The 26285-nt window shown below is 39.6% G+C and overlaps 2 protein-coding genes across 3 annotated transcripts; both read left to right on the plus strand.

Annotated features, from left to right (window-relative positions):
* The first annotated feature begins 321 nt into the window (after window positions 1-321).
* On the plus strand, window positions 322-6023 carry LOC141643455 (uncharacterized). The gene is made up of 6 exons (XM_074452625.1): window positions 322-1722; window positions 1950-2027; window positions 2725-2936; window positions 3880-4103; window positions 4702-5119; window positions 5531-6023. The coding sequence occupies exons 1-6, from the start codon at window positions 822-824 to the stop codon at window positions 5792-5794; spliced, it is 2097 nt and encodes a 698-aa protein (XP_074308726.1). The 5' UTR covers window positions 322-821; the 3' UTR covers window positions 5795-6023.
* A 17610-nt stretch (window positions 6024-23633) lies between these two features.
* LOC141643457 (PLAT domain-containing protein 3-like) lies at window positions 23634-25568 on the plus strand. 2 transcript variants are annotated; one of them, XM_074452628.1, is made up of 2 exons: window positions 23634-23808; window positions 24755-25568. In XM_074452628.1, the coding sequence occupies exons 1-2, from the start codon at window positions 23731-23733 to the stop codon at window positions 25277-25279; spliced, it is 603 nt and encodes a 200-aa protein (XP_074308729.1). In that variant the 5' UTR covers window positions 23634-23730; the 3' UTR covers window positions 25280-25568. The 2 variants fall into 2 exon arrangements, with proteins under 2 accessions (XP_074308729.1, XP_074308728.1); XM_074452627.1 differs by having other exon boundaries at window positions 23646-23808; window positions 24749-25568.
* Window positions 25569-26285: the final 717 nt, after the last annotated feature.

Genomic DNA, 26285 nt, shown 5'->3' on the forward strand with positions numbered 1-26285 from the left:
CAGTAGATTGAGCTCCAATCTACTCTTTCAATATGCCATTTACCAAACACTCAAAATAGTAGATTGGTGAGTCAAACATGCTAAAAGCCCTGAATATGCTGAAAATTTCTCAATCCGCCGTTTACCAAACACCCCCTTGACCCAACTAAAACTGTACCTGACTTAAAATACCCGATCTTAATCAAACCGATTTAATTCGATCCGAACCTAAATCAAATGACCCCATTTACCCAGTCTAAATATACAATTTTATTCAATAATTACCCGAATGCTTTTTCGTAGAAAGATACAAAATGGCACTTAAATTCACTGTCAGGGAGTAGTTACTGTAGATTCTTCCCACTACCCGAGGCCTCCCTACTTTCTTTTCCCTCTCTCTATTCTTGCTCCTTTTGGCACTCCCACTATGAACAGTTGCTCTGTTTTCCCACTAATCTTTGTCATTATTCTCCAATCTCCTCAACTTTTAAACCCCCATAATAATATTTCATCAAAATTTCTGCCTTTTTTCTTTCTTTTCCATTTTTTTTTTCAGTTTTCTGTACTTTTTCACTGTTTTTCTTGTTCATTCAACCAAAAAACCTCTTCTCATTAATACCCCATTTACACAAATTAAATTTAAATACTCGTTTATAAGACGGTATTACCCAATAATTATTATCCGCTTTCACCTGCAAAGAACCAATCTTTTCCTAAAACCCATATTCAAAAACCCCAAATTTAACTTGCCTCTTCAAAAAGATCAAAACTTTCTGCATTACCCATCACCAAATCAACACTACAGTCCCCAAAACCCTGATTTTTCCCCCAAAAATTCAAAAATGGGAGCAACAAACTCAAAATCAGAGAAAACAGAAGCATTAAAAATGTGCAAACTTCGGAAAAAGATGATAAAACAAGGGATTGATTCAAGGTACAGTATTGCAGCAGCACATGTATCTTACATTCAATCTCTGAAGAACATTGGGATTGCACTACGTCGTTTTGCTGAAGCTGAAGTATTGTTAGAATCCTCACTTTCCCCTTCTGGTAATACTAATACTGAAGTTGATACATTTCCTTCTCCTTCGCCTTCTCATCTTGCTGATAATGATGATGCTGAAACTACTGTTTCTGAGAATCATAGGTTAAGTTACATGAAATCTGGTGGAAATGGTAATGTTGGTGTTAATAATAATGTTGCTCTTACTTTTAGGTATAATCCTACTACTAACATGCATACTTTTGTTGATAATGGTAATGGTAATAATGATGATGAGCCATTAGTTTTACCGCCGCCTCCTCCGCCACCAGATTGTGGTTCATGGGATTTCTTTGACCCTGGTGGTGATGATAATGGTGGTGACAGTTTTAGGTTTGTGGGTGGTGGTGGTAATAAGGCTGAGAGTGTTAGATTGAAGAATTTAGCGAAGGATGATGTTGTTGAAGTTGGGAAGAATGAGGATGGGGTGAGTAGAAATGAGGGTTTGGGGAGGAAAGATGAGGAGGGATTGATGTTGGAGAATTCGAGCTCGAAAGTGAATACAAGTAAGGATGGAATTGATAAGGAATTGAATGAGGAAAGGGAGGATCCTTCTGAGTTTATAACTCATAGGGCTAAGGATTTTCTGTCTAGTATTAAGGATATTGAGCATAAGTTCTTTCGAGCTTCTGAGTCGGGAAAAGAGGTCTCTAGGTTGCTTGAAGCTAATAAAATCAGAGTTGGATATGCTGAGGCCAAAGGTAGTTTTATGTTTGTCCTAGGAACTTGATTATTGTATCATAGTTTAGTGAGTCTTGTTTGAGACGGTCTTAAATGTGAGACTAACCAATTGTGTATGCATTCCTCGAGTTGTTAGAGGGTTGATTGTTGGTCTCAGGTTTAAGGCCGTCTCACACAAGTTTCTATGTTCATTGTTGAAGTTACAGAGAAAGTTTGTGATGTAATAGTAGTCATGCTAATGTTGTAGGGAGCTCGTCACCATTGAGTTCTTTGGCAGCTTGTCATCTGGTTTGTTGTCGCAGCAAAAGTGTGCATGCCTCTAACGGTAAGGTCCTTATCATTGTTAGTTGCAAATAGTTTCTAGAGTTCCAATTTAATATTGGCAACAATGTAACAAGTATGTTTCTTTCATGATAATTGTGCTATAGTACTACTCCGTTCCATTTCCTATGGGAGGCAAAGACCCACAATTCTTCGTCCTTGAAAATATGATGAAACCGAGTGAAATAAGTAACTAAACTCTCTGTGCCTCTTGCATCATGAAGTAGATGTATTTTACGACATTAATTATGTGTCTTCTGCAAATACCCTCTTTGGGTTTTTTAACCATGAGTTACAGACATCTGACCCCCTTACCAAGTTACCATTGTTGTAGGCGATTATGTTGTTGTATACTATAGAATTTAGTCGATTTACTTATCTGTGAAAGTGCTTGGTTATGTAAGTATGGAATCCTTTTAGTCTCCGTATTTGGTAGAAAGTAGTCCAACATAGTTACTAAAGTGTTTTCTTAGGTCGGTGCAGACATCTCTTGTTGTTTAACAGACTTCATCTTTAGAAGACCAGCAGTTCAGAAAACCTTGTAGTCATTAGGATTCGTGTTTGAAAGAGGGCATGCAGGAAATAGCTGATAGATCTGTGATGTGTCACTAACTGATTGCGTGATTATCTAGATTACTTCGTACTAGATAGCGGCACTGTTATTTGCTGATCATATAACTGTATTTTAATCTATTTCATAGACTCACAAAGTGCACCCAAAGTTATTGTGTGGAACCGGTCCATGTCTTCACAATCATCATCATCAAGGAATCCGCTTGCCACTTCGTCAAAAGATGATGCTGATGACAGTGGAAGTGATTGTGTCGATGATTTCTTCATGATTTCAGGAAGTCATTCCTCTACTCTTGACAGGCTGTATGCATGGGAGAGGAAGCTATATGATGAAGTCAAGGTATTCATATCATCATTCATTCAAATAGTTATACTCCCCCCATTTCCGTAATCCCCCATTTGTAAGTCTCGGCGAGGAAAACTTTGAACTTTGGGGCTTTTTGACTGAATGTAGTGTGTGGAAGCTTTATTCATCTCATTTGTGGGAGATGCATTTAACATTCATTAAATCAACACCACTTTGTTTCGTTGATATAAAGGAGCATTCCTAGCTCAGCTTGATATGAGATAGTCTACTGTTGAAAGAATGATCAACCATGTTTGGCTCAAGATTAGTAATCTGACAAATAGTATTACACTACTACGTTCACGAATGTTAGTCATATGTTGACATAGAATCCCGCTTTTTCCAAAATTAAGTAGATTCTAATATTCAATATAAGGCTATGCTAATTTGTACATTTTGTCCTTCTCATACTCGATAAGGTAGAGATTCTTCTATACAGTGAAACTTTGTGTGTGAAATACTGGTAGGGTGTTAATGAATGTTAATGCAGACCAGTTGTTGGTCTTGTAATGATATATTCATGTTCAGAACTGGCATTCCTAAGACTACCAGAGTACCAGCCTACCAATGGGACAACTCAGCTCCATAACCAAATGATTGAACTTCCAAATTTCACAATAATTAGATTGTGTTGTAAATGTGAGGATGTACACATCGAAGTCTTTTGCGGATAAAAGTGCTATCAAGTGTTGGAGGACTATAAGCATTTGTGTGTTGTTTACCCCATTTATTCATTTTGGACTCCAATCAGATAGGGAAGTACTTCCCTGTCCAAAAACAAATCCTTAACTACAGTGTGCGCTACCCATATACTCGTTAACCTACCAAAAACTGAAAAAATAACTACCGTATTATAGGGGTCAGTTTCATGATGACGCCGCTCAGAAGTATTTCTGCTAATTATCTAATGTTTCTGCTCTAATTTGGTATTGCATAGGCTAGTGAAGTTATCAGGAAGCACTATGATAAGAAATGTGACCAACTTAGGCATCAGTTTGCGAAGGATATTAGTACTCATGTAATTGACAAGACCAGAACAGCCGTGAAGGATCTGCATTCGCGCATCAGAGTGGCCCTTCATGCCGTGGATTCTATCGCAAAGCGCATCGAGAAAATGAGAGATGAAGAGTTGCTGCCACAACTCACTGAATTGATAACCGGGTATGAATTTTTCATTATGGTCCTTTGTCAAGTGTCGACAATTGAAAGACCTCTGATCTAGAAAACTAAACAGAAGAGGGCTTAGAATTTAGAAACATGGCAGAGTTGCAAATACTGTATAAATGGGTTTAGCCAACTGCCTCGCCAATCTTTACCATAGAATATCCAATCTGTGTGTGAAAAATGAAGGCCGGCAGTTGAAAGATCCAGTGTCCTTTGGTTTAGGATCTTTGTTACTCTGACTCAGTAGAAAGTATCAGAAACGACGAGAGTGTCAGTGTCGGACAGCTGTTTGATGAAAAACTTTCATGTTTGGACTAATGATGTGTCTGAGGGTCATCTCGTGTCGTTAGGTTGAAGTGTAGCAAAAGATTCTCTAAACTAGTTGCGTTTCCGAGAGCTTTTTAGACACTGGCCTGATATACTAGAACGTTCACAAAGAAATTATAGGAGTATATAATAATATTTTCTTAGATTAATTTTCTTACCAGTGAGACAGGGAAACACCTTATTCATTCAATACAAGTACCGGGGCATCCTAACAGTAATTGTTTTTTTTTTTTTTTTTTTTTTTTTTTTTTTTTTTTTTTTCTGGCAGATTCATCAGGATGTGGAAAGCGATGCTAGAATGCCACCATGCACAGTACATAACAATTTCATTAGCTTACCATGCCAAGACTTCCCTGGGTACTCCTTTAGGAGATACACGCAAGGAAATCATGTTTCAACTCCAATATGAATTCGAGTGCTTTGGTGTCAGCTTTGCTGACTGGATGAACAGTCACACATCCTACGTAGAAGCTCTCAATGGATGGCTACAAAACTGTGTGATGCTGCCTCAGGAGCGCACTCGGGGAAGTCGAAGGCCGTTTTCTCCTCGTCGGGTAATAGCTCCTCCCATATTTGTTCTTTGCCGAGATTGGTCAGCTGGAATTAGAGCCTTGCCCTCTGAAGATGTCAGTGATGCTATCAGAAACTTCTTGACGGATCTCCATTTCCTAGTAAAGCAACAGCATGTAAGTTATTTTTAACTCATTTCTAAACATGCTCGATAGTAACAACAACAACATCAGAGCCTTAATCCCAAAATGATTTGGGGTCGGCTGACATGAATCATCCTTTTGGAAGTGAAACATAATACAAAAGCCAAGTAAACTTACAAGTTTTAAAATCGAAGTCCGGATTTCTTTTATAAAAAACTTAGATAGAAAACCAAGCTAGAGGATCACACCAGATAGAAAACATACCTCCATGGCTCCATCCATTACTCCTTGATTTTGGAAATCATGACTGAAAGCGGGGAAATGTTAGAGAATTCAAGGTGGTGAATTTCCTAAAAGAGGAACTGCAAACATTATCTAGGAAAACTATACTCCGTACTTAATATTGCTTTGATATTTTAGTTGTGTGGAAAAATAACATTGCAGGCAAATGAAAACAAGGACGCGGTTTCTCAAGAGAACAAAGACGGTGTACAAGGGAAAGATGAAAAGGAGGAAGGAGAAGGAGGCGAACAAAGAAGTGAGGATAACTCTGGAAACTTGGGCAGCATCCACACTAGTCTGACAAAGGTGCTTGATAAGCTAACCAAGTTTTCTGAAGCCTCCCTGAAACTCTACGAGGACATTAGACAGAAAAGTGAGGCTGCTCGAGTCGCGTATTCAAACCCTAGACCACCTTTCAGATACTGAAAGGCCCATGTAATTATCTGACTATCACCTCGTCTATCCAAATTGTTGGTTTTGAGTGAGTATTAAGTTATTAACAATGTCTGTAGAAATATTTAATTAGTCTAACGAAGCATACACTTTTCTTAGGCTGTCAAGGAAGGTAAAACTGTAAAAGGTTAGTTTTGATGTTGATGATTTACTCTTTAATAGCGCATGGTAGAGCAATATTATGACCTCTTCTAATACAAAACTAGTTTTTTTATCCGTGAAAAATCACGGGTGTCATTTAAAGTTATGTTTTCATCAAGACATTTTTCTTAATCTATTGTACATCATTTTACATAAATTCATGCTACTGACTTAGTGAGTACCAAATGATGATATTTGGTGTTGTATTAATGCTAATAGGTTCGTCTAGTAAGATCTAAATAAACACGAACTAATGAAAGTAGGAATACAATGATACATAAGCCAACTAAATTACTGTGGTAACATACCAATCAATTGAGCGTAAAATGATACATGATACGGATTTAGTAAATAACCAAATTATTTCCATAGTCGTCGTCTTTTCGATATCCAGAACCATAATGGCTCAAAATTATTGTCATGTATTGGTTAAAATAGAAAATCTCCGGAAAAAAAAATTCTAGGAAAAATTTGAGAAACATGCTAACTCATAAAAATTCACATACTTGTAGGTTGTCATTTTTCATGTATTGATATCCATATGTGTCTTTCTTCTGAAATTTGTCAATTGTACATACAAATCAGTATTATGCCAAAATCAGATGCACACGAAATATAATAAAACATTATCAAATGAGAGTAAATGATTATAATCGAAATTAAAAGAGAACATGAGAAAAACAAATTAGCTTTATGGTGATACAAAAAAATGCATATCTATTGTTATGCTTATGGAATGAACATTATCATTTTGAGATAAAAAAAAAGTAGGAATTAAAAACCATAATTTTATGAAAGTTTTCAAAGATAAACTAAAAATATGAATCATTATAAAGGAACTTGAGAAATGAGTTATGGAGAAAGAAGATGAAAAGTGTAATTAAAAGTTAATGGTGAATTGAATTAGGTATTCATGTGGAGGGAGATAAAAAGTTTATTACCTTTATTATAAGATTATAATTGTAGGAATAAATATTAGGGGAATTATTTAAAACAAATATGATATTTATAAGATTATAATTGTAGGAATAAATATTAGGGGAATCATTTAAAAAAAAATATGATAAGACTTGCAATATGACTTCTTTGAAATCACATGGTTATGCCACATAGCTTATCACTTAAAATGTGCGTGATGTTAGCTTTTTTATATTATTGTATATGTTTCATGTTATGTTGTCAATAACTAAATAATCAACAACAATTATTGGATTCAAAAAATATCCTATGGAATAAATGTTAATGGTTTATCTAGCCTTTTATATATATTGCATAGATTTATTATTATTCCTTATAGATTTAATTATAATTTCATGTTATGCTGTCAATATTCAAACAATCGGTAAAAGTTAATAAATTATTGAATTTTAAAACTTTCACTAATTTTGTGGCCCGTGAAATTCACGGGATGTATTGTTTTGAGTGTGATGTTTCTAGTGTTTTTATTAATTGAAATTTTATAAAATATCAAAACATATAGTAAGTTCACCTTATGAATAATTCATCATTGATTGCGTACTAAGATTACGGGCATTTACATGTTAACATAAAGATCAAAATCGATAAATTAAATAAGCCAAAGTAGGTGAATATTGCTATTTTTTCGAAGGTAAAATGATGGGAAAAAAACAAACAAATACCAAAATAAAAATATACATTTGAAAAAAAAAGAAAAAAAAACTATTAGTCATTCACGTTGATGTTATTAATCTTGTAGAGTTGTAGTTAGTCTCCAATATATAGTTATTTAAGCTATCCTAGTATTTTACTTCTTCATATAGTCTTCCTTTTTCAACGAATCGACCCTATAATAAAAAAGTAACTCAATAATTAGTCTGAATTAACCAACAAAATTGTGAAATTTGTTTTATGCAATATTATCGTTGTTAACTTAAGTTTCCTCTTAAATAGTGAAATAAAAAAGGGAATGGGAATGAAGTCGTAGAGAATGAGTATTACCTTTGAATAACTCAACACCACAAATCTTGATATCCCCTAAATGAGAACAAAACAAACACAAAGGATGAAATTGAAAATGTGATGAATATTTCATAATCCAATGGAACTTACATAAAAAGTAAATAAATTAGTTAATAATTTTAAAACCTTAATACACTTGGCTTGATGTTAATAGAATAATAGGAAAGTTTAATGATACATTTAATTCTACTGGCGATAGAGATAAGAAAATTTTGGCTTATAAATTTTGTCTTCCATAAAAAATATATAAAGAATTGAGGATGTGTTTTATGACTTTTGAGCATCCTTTTTTTCATTATTATCAAAATTAATATAGGCATAAATATCAATCAAGGTTCACGACTTTTGAGCATCATTTTTCATTATTATGAAATTTAATATAAACATTAATAAGGAATAAAGAGAAATGAAATGTATAAGTTTTGCTTGATTATTATTATTATTATAATTTATTTATTTTACAAGATCCACTTTACAGGAGAATTATTTAAGATGTTGTCTTATTATGTAATTAAAATATGACATGTAAATGATGATAGTTAGTTTTGCTTGCCTTTTAATTAGATTTATATATTTTATATTTAGATTATTGAGTTATAGATTTGTCTCATTATTATGAAATTTAATATAGACATAAATATGGAGGAAATGAGAAATGGAATGTAAAAGATTTGCTTTATTCATATTCTTATTATTTTTTTTTTTTTACAAAATCTACTTTGCATAAGAGTGGTTTAGAAATTATCTTATGAAATTTAAAATATGACATTCAGATGATGGTAAATAGTTTGGCTTACTTTTTAATTATAGATTATAGTTTTATAAATTCAAATATTATTCCATGCATGTTATATTGTCAATATAATTAAATAATCAATAAAAATGAATAAGAATTAATGGGGTGTGAAAATGTCATATGAAATGAAATTGAATGTTCTAAGCTACCCTTTTAATTAGACAACTAGTTTTGTGACCCGTGAAATTCACGGGTTCGGTTTAAGGATCGTTCATGCATTTTCCTCTTTAGTTTTTTTGATGATTTTTCCATTTTTCATTCGTGGTCTATCTCTATAATTATTGGCCGTTCATATTTTAGGCATGTTTTACCGAGCTAGAAAATGAGTCGTTTCTATGAATCGATAACAAAAATAAAGTTGACACATGAGATCCTCCACGATATCTCATACTAATATACTCATATTTTCTAAAAGTAAAGGATTGAGCTTTTAAAGAGGATGATGAATTTGGATTTATGGCAAATTAATGAAAGAATTAAAAGTTAGAAAAGATGAAAAGACACACAAAACATTTGTGTAGGGTTCTAACCATTGTAATATTATGATAGGGAAATTGAAAGGATGGGGTGTGGTGTGGTTTATTCAATAGAAGATAACCTATTGTGAAAGTGTAAGAGTTAAGCTCTAACTTTTCATTAATATGTTGACATAAATTTTTTTTACTATTTTTTATAGTAGCTTGATATTCAGTTATTTACGATTTTACGTCAAAGTATTGTGTTTTTTTATTGTAATCTATTATTTTGTTATTTTCATTCTCATTACTTTTGTAATCAAATGATATCATTTTTATTCAACGTCAAATTTGATATTTTTGTTAGTCAACTTTATTAAAATGATGATACTCCGTATTAATCAAAAAAATAATAAGTAGTATTAAACATAGTTTATATACCTCTTTTTTTTTAATTTGGAAATAATGATGATATTTAAGACTTAAAATATTCTTCACTCATTTTCTATTAACTATTGTAACGTTTAATCAAATGAAATTAATTTAAATAAGGTGGGTAAATAGATAATGTTCCGGGTGTAATTCCGGAGCAAGTATCGTTACCACCCGTGGCTTGTAGAATAATGTCTTGAGTTGAACCCTTCTTGCTTCTATCGTCCCTCTCGGCCTCTCCTGCAACAATGAACGGCGAGGGCTTGGCTTTGTGCCAAGCGTACTCACTCCGACGCTCAAGTCAGTAAACTTAAAGGATTAAGCTGTGTTACTTGGCTAGATATGTATTGTAGAGAGATAAGGGAGATATTACCAGATGAATAGTGTATTTAGGTTAAGTTGTGGGATCCTTTCCTCAATGAAGGTTGAGGAGTATTTATAGGCTTTCACCTTTTGTCACGTAGTGGCCAAGTGGCCAAGTGGCTATCAGGTGGAAAGACCGTTCTACCCTCGGCCGATGGACCTATGGCAGGCCGGCCGACGGGTCTTGGATATGAGTACGCGGGTATGTGTCCCGGCTGGCAGGTTGTCGCGCCGAGACCCTGGCTAACAGGCCGATGGGCTGCATCGGCTAGGCTGTCTAAGTCGTCGACTTGCTGTGGATATCTTTGACCTTGCTCAGTGTGTTGACTTGGTCAGCGGTGCAGAATATGCCCCATCAATTTGCCCCCAGCGTAGTCTATGCCGTGGTATGGGCTCCGATGTATGTTGAGCGTATATTCTGCGCAAGTAAATTTCGCAAATTTTTCTGTATCGGCCTCTTCTTGTGCATCGGCGTGGCTCTTGTTAGGCCGTACCATATACCATATCCCCCCTCCACATGGATGCGTAAAGGGTATCCGATGTGGAAAAGGACATGACGCTGGCCGAGACCAGGGCTGAGAGTGCCGGTTGATTTTGATTGCCCCCGGCCGGTGCTTCCTAGCTTGGTTGATCGGGTGGCCGGCGGAGACTAGATACCTAGGAATTTGTTGAGGAAGATGAACAGTCGAAGAGATGTGAATAGGCGTGTTGAAGACGCTTGGTCACTGTTGCATTGATTGACATTCGACTGTTGCAACGATTGACATCCCGCGGTTGCATGTTTGACACGTGTATGTTCGCTGATTGGTTGACGCTTCATGGGCTGTGCCCTGATTGGTCCTTCTTCGTGGGCTTTTCTCTATAAATAGGGCAGTTATTCCGTGATTTTGGCCTCCATTTTATTTTCGAAAATTTTCTCCAAAATCTTCATCTCTCCAAACTTTCAAGGGTTGTCTTCGTCTTCTTAATCTTCGGAGTATTTGATCCGGCGAGTGTTTTTCTTTAAGGTAAACAAGCAAACTTTTTATTTTTCTTGCTAGTGATTTGTTGTGAATCATGTCTTCTCGATGATCTTGGACCTAGTAAACTGCGTCGGGGGGCCCTAGGTCTCCTTCTCTCAAGTTGATCCTCAAATTCTGGAGGAATGGGAGGATTCTGACTCTTTTGGTGATCTTGGTGATGATTTCGGTGATGATGCGGAAAAGTCTCGTCCTAGTGAGGGGAGACAGTACGTCATGGATCACGGCTATGTCTGTAAGATCCGTCTTGACCGTGCTTGGTCCCGTAAGCTTGCCCGTTGTTCCGGCGGGAAACTTTTCGAGGATCATTTTTTCTTTGGTAGGGGATACGAAATTGTTATCCCTGAGGAGGATCAGGCCGTATGTTGTCCTCCGCCGGGCTATACTGGCGTATACATGCGGCATTTGGAGTACGGGCTCCGGTTTCCGCTGAATGGGTACGTTATGGCCATAATTAGAGCCATGAACGTTGCCGTTGCCCAACTGCACCCGCTGGCCATGAGGACCATAATTGGTTTTGTCTGGCTTTGTCTTTTTAAGGGAGAGGCTCCGACGGTGAATTTATTCCGCCGACTTCATCATCTCAAACCGTCACTCTCCGGCCGCGTTGGATGGTACAGTGTGCAAACGGAGCAGGGTTATGTCTCTGTTGACAAACTTTCTTCTTGCAAGGACTGGCAAGGTCGGTGGGTGTACGTTAGAGTGCCGGATGACTATCCGCTGCCCCGCTCCTTCCAGCACCAGGTTAATTTGCGGTGTGAGACTAGGGCGGAGCATGACAGATGGGTCACTCGGAAACATCTTAAAATGGATGCCAGCAGGGTCGTTCTCAAGGAGGATGAGAGGCTGGCAATGAGGCTCTTTGAGGTGGACAAGAGTGGGATGCCGGAAAGATGGATTCCCCCGACGCAGATCATTCTTCAGGATGAGCCGCTTTGCTATGTCGGCCTCATACCGGCCCTAGCACGGGGTGAGTGGGGTCGGTGTGAGGCCCATCGCCGCTCTCAATGTTCCTGCTTTTCGAACTTCGATTTATTTCCTCTACTTGACTCTTGCTTTGTTTCTTTTGCAGACCACTTTGGACCGGACCTATCTGAGGATCTTCTTCGGAGAATGGGGCTGCACAAAGATAAAACCGTTGCTAACTTGCATCCCCAGGCTCTAACCCATGACCGCAGGACGTCGCCGAATGATCTTATGGAACAGCGGCTGAAGGTCTTGAGCAAGGAGGAGGCGCAGGCGAGGGTTGTTAGCGGCGTAGTGCGTCGGACACGGAAAACAAAGCCTTCAGCGGCAACGGCGTCGACACCGGTTCCAACTCCCATCCCCTCCTCTAAGAAGGTGGAGATTGTTGATATTCCCGATGAGGGGGACTCTGACGCAGAGGGATCTCCCCTTATCCGTAAGAGGAAAGGGACAGCTTCTACCGCTGGCAAGGAAGTGCCTCCTCCGGTCAAAAAGGCCAAACATGGTACCTATCTAGCTTGTGGCTTAAATTTAGCCGTGCCATTAGGTGTTTCTGATAAGTCAATGTTGATACTGATGTTTTAATTGAATTTCTGCAGACCAGCCGCAGTCGGCTATTGCTCACGTTGGGCAGCAGGCGGTGGGGTCCTCTGCGCAGGTTGGTGATCAAGGCGCCACCGTCAACCCTTCATCCCAGAAGGCTTTCGTCTCCCAGCCGCAGGCTAGTGGTCAAATTGTCACCACCGTCCCTTCATCCCAGAAGGCTTCCGTCTCCGAGCTTATAGAGGAGGGCACGAAGCTAATTAGGGAGCTGGCGAGGTGGAACGTGGTTACCGGTGCTCGTCTCATGGAGCAAGAGAAGGCCGTGGCTCGGGCTGTTCATGAGCGTAACGCCACTAAGCAGGTGGCTGCGTCGGCGAAGCTGGATCTCCTCAATGAGCAGAGGCTTAGGGGAGAAGCTGAGAAGGCGCTCTTGGCTGAGAGAAAACTTAGGGAGGACGCTGAAAAGGAGGTCCTTGCTGAGAGGGCTAAGGCCGAGGCTGCGGCGGCCGAAGCTGCGAAGCTGCTGAGGAAATGTGACCTTGTTCAGGGGCGTGCCGACCTCTATCTCCAGCAGAGGAACGAGTCCAGGGGCCTGTTTAAGGCTCAGGCGGAGGTGGTTCGGGGCAAAGAGGCCATCATCAAGCAAAAGGAGGTGGACATCGAGATGCTCCAAACCGTCATGCTCCCCAAACTGTGCGCCGAGTTCCGGGATTTGGCCGAAGATGCTGCTAGGGAAGTTATCGGGGAGCTTTTCCCTCTTGATGGCTCCTTTCCGTGGGGCAGGTTCGACGTGCTGCTTGATGACAAGCTCGAGGCTAAGGAGAAAGCCGCGGTGGAGAAGGCCAAGGGGGCGGTGAAGGCGAAGATGGAGAGGGAGGCGGCCGCGGAGAAAGCAGCTCTTGCTGAGAAGGCTAGGGTGGCTAAGGAAGAAGCCGAAAGGATGAGGGCAGCTGAGGCTGCCGAGGCCAAGGCTGAGGCTGCAAGAAAAGCTGCTGGGTTGCCTACTGAAGAAGATGCGGCTACCGATACTGATGGCAGGCAGCAACAGGCTTAGGAGAGCAAGTTTACAGCAGATCTGTTTCAGCTCCTCACATACTACCATGTGCTGCTTGATGAGAACAAGTTTACGAGATCTGCTTCACTGTGTTCGGGGCCAATTACTCAGCCCTTCCTCCCCGCTATCTCTTGGTACATGAACATAATTGTAGCTTTTGCTTTTTTTTTTGTACAACTTTGGTAGGTTGTGTTTCGGCTTATCCCTATGGGGACGGCCGTCGTCTGTATTCTTTTCACTTGTAATCTTACTTGTAACTTATCTTCTAATAATAGTTCGTTTCTTTCGCCTTCGGCCTGGCCGAGGTCTTTATCTCATCTTTGTCAGAGTTGTCTTCCTGTATTCCTAATTGAGCGCCCCTTTTGTTTCCGCCTCGGCTTGGCCGGGGCCGTTTTAGAGTGCGTATCTCAACTGTGTTTCAACGCTTCCAAGACACTTCGATTGTTTTTGCGAGTGTAGTGTGCGATGGCCGTTACTGTCGCGGTATCCGCTTTACGAGGGTGATCGCCGCTCTTGTCGGATTGACCGTGGGAGCCGGCGTTGGTTTCTTGGTAGAGATTGCCGCTCTTGTCGGTATGACAGTGTGAGCCGGCGTCTGTTTCTCGATAGCGTGTTACGTGGCGTCTACCACTCGGAGTGACTGCGACGGCGTCAATTTCTTGATGGAGACTGCCACTCTTGTCGCTATGACAGTGTGAGCCGGCGTCTGTTTCTCGATAGCGTGTTACGTGGCGTCTACCACTTGGAGTGACTGCGACGGCGTCTACCTCTTCGGGTGACTGCCGTGGCGTCTACTACTTGGGGTGACTGCGACGGCGCTAATTTCTTGATGGAGACTGCCGCTCTTGTCGGTATGACAGTGTGAGCCGGCGTCTGTTTCTCGATAGCGTGTTACGTGGCGTCTACCATTCGGAGTGACTGCGATGGCGTCAATTTCTTGATGGAGACTGCCGCTCTTGTCGCTATGACAGTGTGAGCCGGCGTCTGTTTCTCGATAACGTGTTACGTGGCGTCTACCACTTGGGTGGCTGCGACGGGCGTCTACCTCTTCGGGTGATCGCGTGGCGTCTACTACTTAGGGTGACTGCGACGGCGCTAATTTCTTGATGGAGACTGCCGCTCTTGTCGGTATGACAAAGTGTGTGGCGTCATTTCTCGATAGCGTGTTACGTGGCGTCTACCACTTGGAGTGACTGCGACGGCGTCTACCTCTTCGGGTGACTGTCGTGGCGTCTACTACTTGGGGTGACTGCGACGGCGCTAATTTCTTGATGGAGACTGCCGCTCTTGTCGGTATGACAGTGTGAGCGGCGTCATTTCTCGATAGCGTGTTACGTGGCGTCTACCACTTGGAGTGACTGCGACGGCGTCTACCTCTTCGGGTGACTGCCGTGGCGTCTACTACTTGGGGTGACTGCGACGGCGCTAATTTCTTGATGGAGACTGCCGCTCTTGTCGGTATGACAGTGTGAGCGGCGTCATTTCTCGATAGCGTGTTACGTGGCGTCTACCACTTGGAGTGACTGCGACGGCGTCTACTTCTTCGGGTGGCGCCGTGGCGTCTACTACTTGGGGTGACTGCGGCGGCGCTAATTTCTTGATGGAGGCTGCCGCTCTTGTCGGTATGACGGTGTGAGCGGCGTACTGTTTCTCGATAGCGTGTTACGTGGCGTCTACCACTTGGAGTGACTGCGACGGCGTCTACCTTTTTCGGGTAGCGCCGTGGCGTCTACTACTTGGGGTGACTGCGACAGCGCTAATTTCTTGATGGAGCTGCCGCTCTTGTCGGTATGACGAGTGTGAACCGGCGTACATGTTTCTCGATAGCGTGTTACGTGGCGTCTACCACTTGGAGTGGCTGCGACGGCGTCTACCTCTTCGGGTGACTGCCGTGGCGTCTACTACTTGGGGTGACTGCGACAGCGCTAATTTCTTGATGGAGACTGCCGCTCTTGTCGGTATGACGGTGTGAGCGGCGTACATTTCTCGATAGCGTGTTACGTGGCGTCTACCACTTGGAGTGACTGCGACGGCGTCTACTTCTTCGGGTGACTGCCGTGGCGTCTACTACTTGGGGGTGGCTGCGACGGCGCTAATTTCTTGATGGAGCGCCGCTCTTGTCGGTATGACGGTGTGAGCGGCGTCTGTTTCTCGATAGCGTGTTACGTGGCGTCTACCACTTGGAGTGACTGCGACGGCGTCTACCTCTTCGGGTGACTGCCGTGGCGTCTACTACTTGGGGTGACTGCGACGGCGCTAATTTCTTGATGGAGACTGCCGCTCTTGTCGGTATGACAAAGTGTGAGCGGCGTACATTTCTCGATAAATAAGCGATGGGAAAATTTTGCTTTGATGGAAGGCTTGGGTGGTTCTTCATTAGGTAAAAACATGCGTTGGGGTGTCCACAGCTATTTTGGACACCTCCGCAGCTACATAAATTTTTACGAGATTACCAATGCCCTAATGGCTCATCACAGCGCACCTCCCGATCGGCCACTAGTTGTATCCATGAGGTCGCCCTCCCGCCGTAAGGACGGGCTTTTTCCTTTTTCGGACTTCTTCGCCTCTTTGAGGGATTGCATGTTGCATCCTCGGGCAGCTATCTGGACGTTGACCACCTCATCCTTCTCGTTTTTGGAGACGAGCTTATGCGCTTCCCCCCGGTCCGAGACATACATCAGTGTTAGGGCCCGGATGGACATCACTGCGTCGGCCTCGCTCAGGGTGACTCGGCCTATGAGAACGTTGTAGGCGGACGAGCCGTCAATGACCACGAACTCAGCTAGGACGTTTTTAGCCGCGTTCTTTTCGCCGAACGTCACCGGAGTCGATTGATCCCCGGCACCAGGCCGGCCCCGAGAGAAGTCGTATAGGGGTTGGTGCAGGGGCTCAAGTCCTTGATCTTCAGGCCGAGGCCGAGAAAGCACTCTCTAAACATGATGTTCGTGTATGCGCCTGTGTCAATCAGGCACCTCTTGACCAGGTGGTTGGATATGTCCAAATTGACTACAAGCGGGTCGCTGTGAGGGGCGATGACCCCTTCGTAGTCCTTTCTTCCAATAGTCATATCGGGGATGTTTGCAGAGGGGATCCCTGAGTTGGGCACAAAGTTGATGGCCTGATATAGCTCGTTTAGGTGTCGTTTGTGCCCATGAGCGGACCCTCCGTTCTCGTTGCCCCCGATGACAACATGAATCACTCCTATCCGCTCGAAGACGGACTTCTTATCTGAATCGCCGGCGTCGGTCTTTTGGCCTTTTAACGTACTTGCCGAGGCTTCCCTTCCGGATCGGTTCCTCTATGGCATTCTTCGGATGGCGGCGATCGTTGGTTAAATGGCGGTGTGGCCGTGGTACTCACAAGATCGGCTCGTGTCACCGTCACTTTTTGGCTTGGGGGTCTCTCCCACTTCCGGCCCTCATTTTTGCTCGGGCGAAGACCTCGGCGGCCGATACGACGAGAGGGGTTTTATCACTATACCGCCTCCGGTGGTACGTTCGAATTCCACCGGCGCCCGCCGAGTCTTGCTTCCGGTCGGATCTGTCCGACCGTGATCTATTATTCTCACGGCGTCTTCCATCGGACCGCGAACCGTTGTTGTCGCGGCGTCCTTCGTCCCGATCGCCCCGCTCTGTGACTCTTCTTTTTCGAGTGCTCGGCTTCGCGGGATCTACCAGGTCTTGTGATAGTCTTCCACCTTGATGGCTTGGTCGGCCAACTTCCTTGCGGCGTCCAAGCCCGTGCCTCCGCTCTTGATGAGCTCGTTTTTAAGGCTCCCCTTGGGAGGCCCTTCATCGCGAAGGCCGCCGGCTCGGGATTAATTTCTCGAATCTGCTGGACCTTTCCATCAAACCTCTTCACATAGCTCCGGAGAGACTCGCCCCCTCCGTCGATAGTCGGAGGTCGATGTCTCTACGGCCCTTCTCTTATTGCAGAGTATGGGCTAGGAAAGCGCCCTTCAGGTCGGCGTAATAGTACACCGAGCCATCGGGAAGCCCTTTGTACCGGCTCCGAGCCATCCCATGCAAAGTTGTTGGGAAAATTCGGCACTGAGACCTCATCGGGCTGCTCCCATACCGACATGTAAGACTCGAAAGCCTCAGCGTGGTCGGCTGGATCACTATCTCCCTTGTATGACAGAGGTGGCAACTTGAGCTTAGTCGGCACCGGGACTTCTAGGACGTAGGCGTTGAGGGGTTGCCTAACCACGTGTCGAACGACACGCGGCGATCGGCTCCTTGCATCCCTAACCCGGCTCCTCCCCGTAGCGGGAGGGGCTCCTTCTTCGACTCGGACTTCTTCTCCAACTCGCCGAGTCGGACTCCTCTCGGCTCCCTTGGGGTAAGCCTCGTTCGTGCGGCGGGGACGCTGTCCTCCCACGAGTGCGGGAAGGACTTAGGTCTACCGCGCCCACTTTGGGCTCCCCCGGCGTCTTGACTGGGTCGGCTTCTCCTAGTGCTCCGTTCAAATTTCTCGGAGTCACGTTTTGGGCCCTGGTCTCCCGGACGATTTCCGCCGCTCTTGTCGGCGTGACAGTGTGAGCGGGCGTACATGCGATTAGGTCCGGGAGCATTTTCGGCTTTGCTACGTCAACCACATGTCCCATGATGGTGACTGGTTGGTCGGCTCCGGCGTGTCGGGTATTATTGGCATCCCGAACTCGGTTGGATTACTCCGCCGGTGGAGGGTTGCACGACTCGCATTTATGGACGGTATCATCTTGGTAGAATTCGGTTTTAAATCGTCACGAATACCTCTTGTTGTTTCGACATCTTCTTAGCTTTTTGGGTGGGTTTTTTGTGTGTATATTTTTGTTTGGGAATGAATGTGACTAGCTTCTAGTGTCTTTTCCCACTTACGGCGCCAATTGTTCCGGGTGTAATTCCGGAGCAAGTATCGTTACCACCCGTGGCTTGTAGAATAATGTCTTGAGTTGAACCCTTCTTGCTTCTATCGTCCCTCTCGGCCTCTCCTGCAACAATGAACGAACTGAGGGCTTGGCTTTGTGCCAAGCGTACTCACTCCGACGTTCAAGTCAGTAAACTTAAAGGATTAAGCTGTGTTACTTGGCTAGATATGTATTGTAGAGAGATAAGGGAGATATTACCAGATGAATAGTGTATTTAGGTTAAGTTGTGGGATCCTTTCCTCAATGAAGGTTGAGGAGTATTTATAGGCTTTCACCTTTTGTCACGTAGTGGCCAAGTGGCTATCAGGTGGAAAGACCGTTCTACCCTCGGCCGATGGACCTATGGCAGGCCGGCCGACGGGTCTTGGATATGAGTACGCGGGTATGTGTCCCGGCTGGCAGGTTGTCGCGCCGAGACCCTGGCTAACAGGCCGATGGGCTGCATCGGCTAGGCTGTCTAAGTCGTCGACTTGCTGTGGATATCTTTGACCTTGCTCAGTGTGTTGACTTGGTCAGCGGTGCAGAATATGCCCCATCAGATAAAATAAAATCCATTCTCACATTGAAAATTAAAAGTAAAAAAGATATTCTACTCATTAGTATTATGTTGTTTTGGGATAAAATTTAGTAATTACACTAAGAGAATTAATATAAACAGATTATCGCAAATCAATTTATACAATGTACTTTTGCCATCTTATCATCAAAGCAACAATAAGAAGACAAAATCAAATGTATCATATCTCATCTTATTAGTATTCAAATCATAATAAAAATGTAGATTTACTCATCTAACCAACTTAATTAAATATATAGAGAATACTATATTTACACCAACTTGCCCTAGTCATATTTGTAATTTGTTGTTAATATCAATGTTAATAAATTTATTACACATTAACACTGATGAATATATTAAAAATATCCGCAAAACAATTTATCACTATTGAAAAGAGATTAAAAAACTAAAGTTACAATTTAGTCAAGTTATATTACTACGAAAACGCGGGTTACTCAGTAACAGCCTTTTTCCGTCAGTAATTCACTGATGATTTCCTTCACCAAAGTTTGACCACCATTCGCTGACGATTATATTCAATCGTCGACGATCTCAAGTATCTTTATATACATTCGACAATGCCTAAAGCAAACTATATAACACAAATGCATGTCGAATTCTCCACTTTTCTTGTACTTCTCTCTTATCTCTTTATTTATTGTCCATTTGATTCTTACACACCACAAAGTAAAGATATGAGAATTTTTGAAAAATAAATCAAATAAAATAATTAGGTGAAAATAAACAAACTTTTTCATTAATATGTTTTTGCTAAGAATGTGCTAGAATTTTTATCAATTTATTTTCTTTTATAGGTGAAATATTTTTCATAACGGTAGAATATAAAAAGATTAGCACTAAATTATGATTATTAAGTGGAATAATGTGTGATAAATGAAAGTGTTTAAATAAAATGAGTAATTAGTCTATTGATTATTACTTCGCCTTTTCATTTTCTATTTTTATTTTTTTAAATAAAAAATAAAAAATTGATCAAACATGTAAATGTAGCTCGTCACTTGTTGAGTTGTTGTTCTAGTAACTACTCAATCTAGGCTTTTTATGTTACTTTTCATTAATTTTTCATTAATTTATTTTTGCTAGGAATATGCTAGAATATTATCAATTTATTTTCTTTTATATGTGAAATTTTTTCATAACGGTAGAATATAAAAAAATTATCACTAAATAATGATTATTAAGTGGAATAATGCATGGTAAATGAAAGTGTTTAAATACGATGAATAATTAGTCTATTGATTACTACTTTGCTTTTTCATTTTCTATTTTTATTTTTTTTTAAATAAAAAATAAAAAATTGATCTAACATGTAAATGTTGCGCGCCATGTGTCATTCCACTAACTACTCAATGTCGGCTTTTTATGTTATTATATAAATATCTTGAAATTACTAACTTATAGTTAATGCGTATTTTTTTATTGTAGTTTTTTTTAGTTAATTAAGTTTAAAGCTAATGGAATATGAAGATTTTTAAAGGAAATAAGTGAATTAAATTAATGCAATATAATAATAAATTGATAATCCATGTCATTTCGTTTGCCAAGTCACATTGTTATTGTGTACGTGGCTTTTTTTCATCCCATGTGGTATTGTCTACGTGGCATTTTTAGGCTAAGCTTTTAATAATATTTTATAGATTTTATTAACATGTTTTATCACAAAAGTTTCAATTAAAATGTAAATTTCTAAGGGTTACATAAATTTTGGAAAACAATGTATTTAATATACAAAAATCATTTAAGAATATAGATAATATCTTTAATATTATAGATAAGTGAATTAAATTAATTTCTAGATAAATGAATTAAATTAATATCACGTAATAATAAATTAATGCCGGTTGATGAAGTGAGAGGAAAAAGGGGGATTGTCGTTGTCGGTAGGAACAATGATGATAAGAGACGGTGTAATTAGGTATGAATGTGTGTGTGGCATTTGGGTTATGCGATGTCTACGTGGCTTTTTTTATCCTACGTGGCATTGTCTACGTGGACTTAATTGGTTATTTAAGGGTAGCCTTTTAATAATATTTATAGATATAAATTTAATGCAATGTTATTGATAATTGAGTATCCCATCTTCCTGAAATTTCAGTACAAACACAAAAACAATAACTAAATAACATTCTTACTATTAATAAATTTAAAACATAATAAGAATAAAAAGCGAAAGAATTCATTTAATTATCTATGTATGTATACTTTACCTTCCAACTTTTTGAATAAAAATGAAAATTAGGATTGTTATAATAGTTATATAGGAAACTTTTTGTTATTAATTATTGATTAAATTCAACAATTTATTCAATTTATTCGAGGGAAGGGGAACGATTTTGTGAATTAAAAGGGAGATAAAAAAATTATGATAACTACAAATTATAATGATGGTGAGAGAAAACCGGAAAACCATCCTATTAAATAAAAGAAATTAAAGGTTAAATAAATAAGTAGATTAATTACCAAATTTATGAGAGGAAAATAAAGAGTTTGTATTAATTTATTTTTTGTGTTTGCAATTAATATTTTTTTTAATTTTTTTTACTTATAAGCATGTGACAGTTTTAAAGATAAATTTTTAATACATAATCTGGCCTTTTATAATATTGTATAATAATCAAGTAACCAATATAGATGAATTAGTATGTACCAATTGTTCCGGATGTAATTCCGGAGCAGGATTATGACCACTTGAGTTTGTAGAATGATGTCGTTGCTCGTCTCTTCCTTTCGCTCTTTTCTGTAAAGATGAACAAACTGAGGGCTCGGCTTGGGGCCGAACGTACTCACTCCAACGCTCAAGTCAGTAAACTTAGAGAGATAAGTTGTATGTTTAACTTGGCAAAGTACATTATAGAGAGATAAGGGAGTTTATACCAGATTTTTAGATCCTCCTCTCAAATGAGAGATGTGGAGTATTTATAGACTTTCACCTTTTGTCACGTAGTGGCCAAGTGGCCAAGTGGCGTAGCATGTGGAAAGACTATCTTACCCTCGGCCGAGGGACCCATGACAGGCCGGCGGGCCTGGTTGACTCCATGCCGAGGGGACTGGATGTGAGTACACGGATATGCCTCTCGCCCGGCTAGTTGCCAAGCCGAGACCCAAGTGACAGGCCGACAGACCTTGTCGGTTAGGCTGTTTTTCTCTTGACTTGTTGTCTTTTAGCTTTGACCTTGGTCAATATGTTGACTTGGTCAGCGGGTGCAGAATATGCCCCATCACCAATAAAAAATCGGCATGTGAATCAAAATTAAATGTTTTTAGTAACCTTTTAACTATATTGTATAGGTACAATTTTTTTTTTTTTTCAACTTCATTTATTCTTCTTCGTTCTTAATTTCATGTATTCGTTTTTATTTCAAATATATATAATACTACTCCATATGAAATATCTTGAAATTATTAACTTATAATTAATGCGTATTTTTTTATTGTAGTTTTTTTTTAGTTAATTAAGTTTAAAGCTAATAGAATATGGATGGATTTGTAAAAGAAATAAGTGAATTAAATTAATGTAATATAATAATAAATTGATAATCCATGTCATATTAGTTTGTCAAGTCACATTGTTATTGCATGTGGCATTGTCTACGTGGCTTTTTTTAGACTAGCCTTTTAATAATGTTATATAGATTAAAATAAAATATAATTCGCAACATAATTGATAGCTAGTCAGTAAATTTATTACCTCGATTCCAATCATTGGTTTATTTTTAATTAAAATCCCTCTTATAAAAAATAAAAAAAGTAAACAAATGATTGATATGGATGAATGAAATAGCTCGTTAATCCAACATTTGCAACATATTCTGCTGATATAAAACAAGTGCGTACACTTGTAAGTTGTAACCATCTACCATCACCGTATTGATTTTTCTGGCCTAATCTATTACGGAATCACAAATTCTCATTTTAGAGGGATACTCTATAAATCATCATAGTATTTGTGTATATAAATAAATATTACTTTTTTCTATATATTTTTATTTTTATATACATAAGTGGTATATAGTTGACTCGTTTTAAGCTTAAGACGGATAGTGTCGTCTAAAGGGAGACTTATTGTTACGGAATCTATTTATTTGTAAACTTATCAACTCATTTGACTATGAATTGGACATCTCATCTACCAAGTATCAACCACCAAATCACAAGCTAAAAGCTGGATGTTATCAAATCACATAATTAACTCCTTTAAAATTCGTATAAAAATTTCATTGGCCCAACACATAAATAATACTCTCCGTATCGGTTTTCATTAAGCTTTTCCAAAGATCATCTCATTTTTAATAAAATTAGTTTAATTACAAATGTCACCTACATATTTAACCACAAATCAATTCAAACAATAGTTTGGATCATTCCTGACTTCTCGTAATAATGTTATCATGTTGATAATGAGACCGTCTCATATAAAAATTTGAATTATCGACTTTAAGCCGAACAGCTTGCCAAGTCAATGATGATTTGTTGCATTTTCTAGGTGAAAACGTTGTGTAACACATACTCTATTTGTTATATGAATTGTACCATAAATCATTAAATTGTATAGACAGGGACAGCAATTGACGTAATAGTATTAATACCATTCCCTCCATTATTATTTTCCTCCAAATTTGTGGAACACATGTTTTCATATTTCATCACAAAATTGAGATAAGAAAAATTAATATGGCAATCAAGCATTTCTCGGTCAATCTTTCCATCATCCTATTATTCTTTTCTAGTGTTGCTCTCTCCACAAGTGATGTAAGTTCATTCATTTATCATTTACTATACTAAACTTAACTTGGTTATATATTTAATGGTTAAGAAGGAGGTATTGATACAAATTACTTGGATATCGATTTCACATATCCTTCATTTCATTCTATACCGACTTACTCCATACATTGTAGCCTATTTATTTGCTTGAGTTTTTCTATATGTTGTATTTTTTTGAATTCTACGTGTTACCCTCATCTTTTGAAAATACAGATGCCCCTAAACTTAATGAGCACATCTATAAATACCCAAAATGCGTTAATTTGTTTTTTAAATAATGTTTAGTTTATGCACCTTTTATTAATTTTTTGGCAATAATTTGTCAAACTATTATCACAAATTTCAAATTGTATTAATTTGGGTATTCTATGAACAATTTATAAAATTTAAGGGTACCGATGAATTTTTAAAAAACCGAGGGGTACCTTGAAGGAATCGGAAAAACACGAGGGTATCTAGTAGAAATCCGAAAAAACACAAAGATACCCGGCAGAAATTCCTATTTGTTTTGTTTGCAACATCTTATCTACTTCGGTTTTGAACCAAATAAGATAAGATACCAATAGGTCTGGTCTCCCACTAAACTATTGAGAGACGTGACATGAAAAATATAGAAATTAAATAACTTCCCCCCCCCCCCCCCTTATCATGTCCAGAGAGACCGTCTCCCACTGGATATGCTCGGAAAAACACGAGCATATCCAGTAGAAATCCGGAAAACACAAAGGTACTCGGTAGAAAATCCCTATTCGTTTTGTTTGCAACATCTTATCTACTTCGGTTTTAAACCAAATAAGATAGCATTAGGTCATAACACTATTGAAAGACCGTCTCTCTAAAGTTTGTGTGTTCCCTTGAGTTTAACATTGTTGTTTCAAATTATCTCTAACTCGAGATCTCTGATCAAGTTTAATTAACCTTTTAGTCACAGATTGCTCAATTGATCAATGAAAAAAATGAAAACAATGGCCTACAAAGTGACGAGAACAGTTGCGTATACACAGTATACGTTAGAACAAGCAAGACGTTTAGCGCCGGGACAGACTCGATCATAAGTCTAGCCTTATACGGCGACAATGGAGACGGAGTATTAATCAAGGACTTAGAAGCTTGGGGTGGTATAATGGGCGAAGGCTACGACTACTACGAACGAGGTAACCTTGACATATTCACGGGAAGTGGACCGTGCCTAGACCGGCCCGTGTGTTCCATGAAGCTTATGTCCGATGGCTCGGGTGAACACCATGGTTGGTATTGTAATTATGTTGAGGTCACGACCACGGGTCCACACCTTGGGTGCGCTCAACAGTTATTCACGGTCGAGCAATGGCTCGCGTTGGACCGGTCTCCCCACGAGCTCACCGCGGTTCGGAACAATTGTGAGGATGATGATGATCGTCTAGGCAACCGTCGTACCAAATTTGGTCGTGGTGATGTGCTTCGGCAAAGCTCTTGAATTTGTCAATTTTCTTGATGGCATTTTGGTGAGGATATCCTTTTCTCCTGCACAAATTCCGGGTATTATTTAACCCGTTTTATTCTTCTTAAGACTGGTGTATCGTCTTAAAAAAATACTTGTTGTTTCTCCTAATAAATTCCTATGATAAAATAGTAAAATTTGTCACAAGTCACAACTCTATTATATTTTATATGTCACTTATTTTATTAATATATAAATTATAAACTATAAAGTATATACGTATGTACAATATTATACGATGAGATATCCAATTTGTATTAGCACTTACGTCATTACGTGAATTCTTGATTGTTCTCTTGTTTTCTTGTATTGGGTTCTATGTTATTTTAATAATCTATCAGTGCTGATCAATAGTTATCTATTGTTTTTGACATAAAGACCAAGAAAAAAAATGAGTGAATTTAAACTACACAAAATTATAACCCCACGTGCATATGAAAAATGGTCCACAAAAACTTCCAAAAATGTAAATAAATAACTATTTATTAATACACCCAAAAATAAAAATAGTATCTTTCTCTATGTTTTTGGGTTTCTTTCTTTCTGTTTGCTGAATATGAATATTTGATCATTAGAAGTAAATTACTCCATAAGTTGTACTTTAATGAAACAATAGAGTGAATTAAACCATTGAGTCAGTTACAGAACACAATTATGGTGGTCGTTTAGGTCACGATGGAGTTTCCAATGTCCACAAAATTATAATTTATATTCCGTAGTATCCTTTTATGTGAGTTTGTAAACATTGTTTGGTTGTATGTAAAAATTAAAATTTCACATAGATTTCCACTTACCGAATAAATTGAATCCTATATTTCAATTTTCCTAGATATCCATGTCATAGAGCAATAGAGTACATTATTACATTGACCATGATTTAGTTCGATGAGACTCAACTCATCTCGAAATACATTTTACCATTAACACATCATCAAAACCTCGTCAATTAAAAAGGGATTAAATTATTCTAAATACCCATCAA

Source organism: Silene latifolia, chromosome 2, assembly GCF_048544455.1.
Source record: "Silene latifolia isolate original U9 population chromosome 2, ASM4854445v1, whole genome shotgun sequence".
NCBI lineage: Eukaryota > Viridiplantae > Streptophyta > Magnoliopsida > Caryophyllales > Caryophyllaceae > Silene > Silene latifolia.

Bases quoted from the DNA above. Each gene is read 5' to 3' on its own strand.
- LOC141643455 (XM_074452625.1), top strand. From the start codon at position 822: ATGGGAGCAACAAACTCAAAATCAGAGAAAACAGAAGCATTAAAAATG. The intron at 1,723-1,949 runs GTAGTTTTATGT...CTAATGTTGTAG, and splicing joins TGGATATGCTGAGGCCAAAG to GGAGCTCGTCACCATTGAGT. The intron at 5,120-5,530 runs GTAAGTTATTTT...ATAACATTGCAG, and splicing joins TCCTAGTAAAGCAACAGCAT to GCAAATGAAAACAAGGACGC.
- LOC141643457 (XM_074452627.1), top strand. From the start codon at position 23,731: ATGGCAATCAAGCATTTCTCGGTCAATCTTTCCATCATCCTATTATTC. The intron at 23,809-24,748 runs GTAAGTTCATTC...TTAACCTTTTAG, and splicing joins TTGCTCTCTCCACAAGTGAT to TCACAGATTGCTCAATTGAT.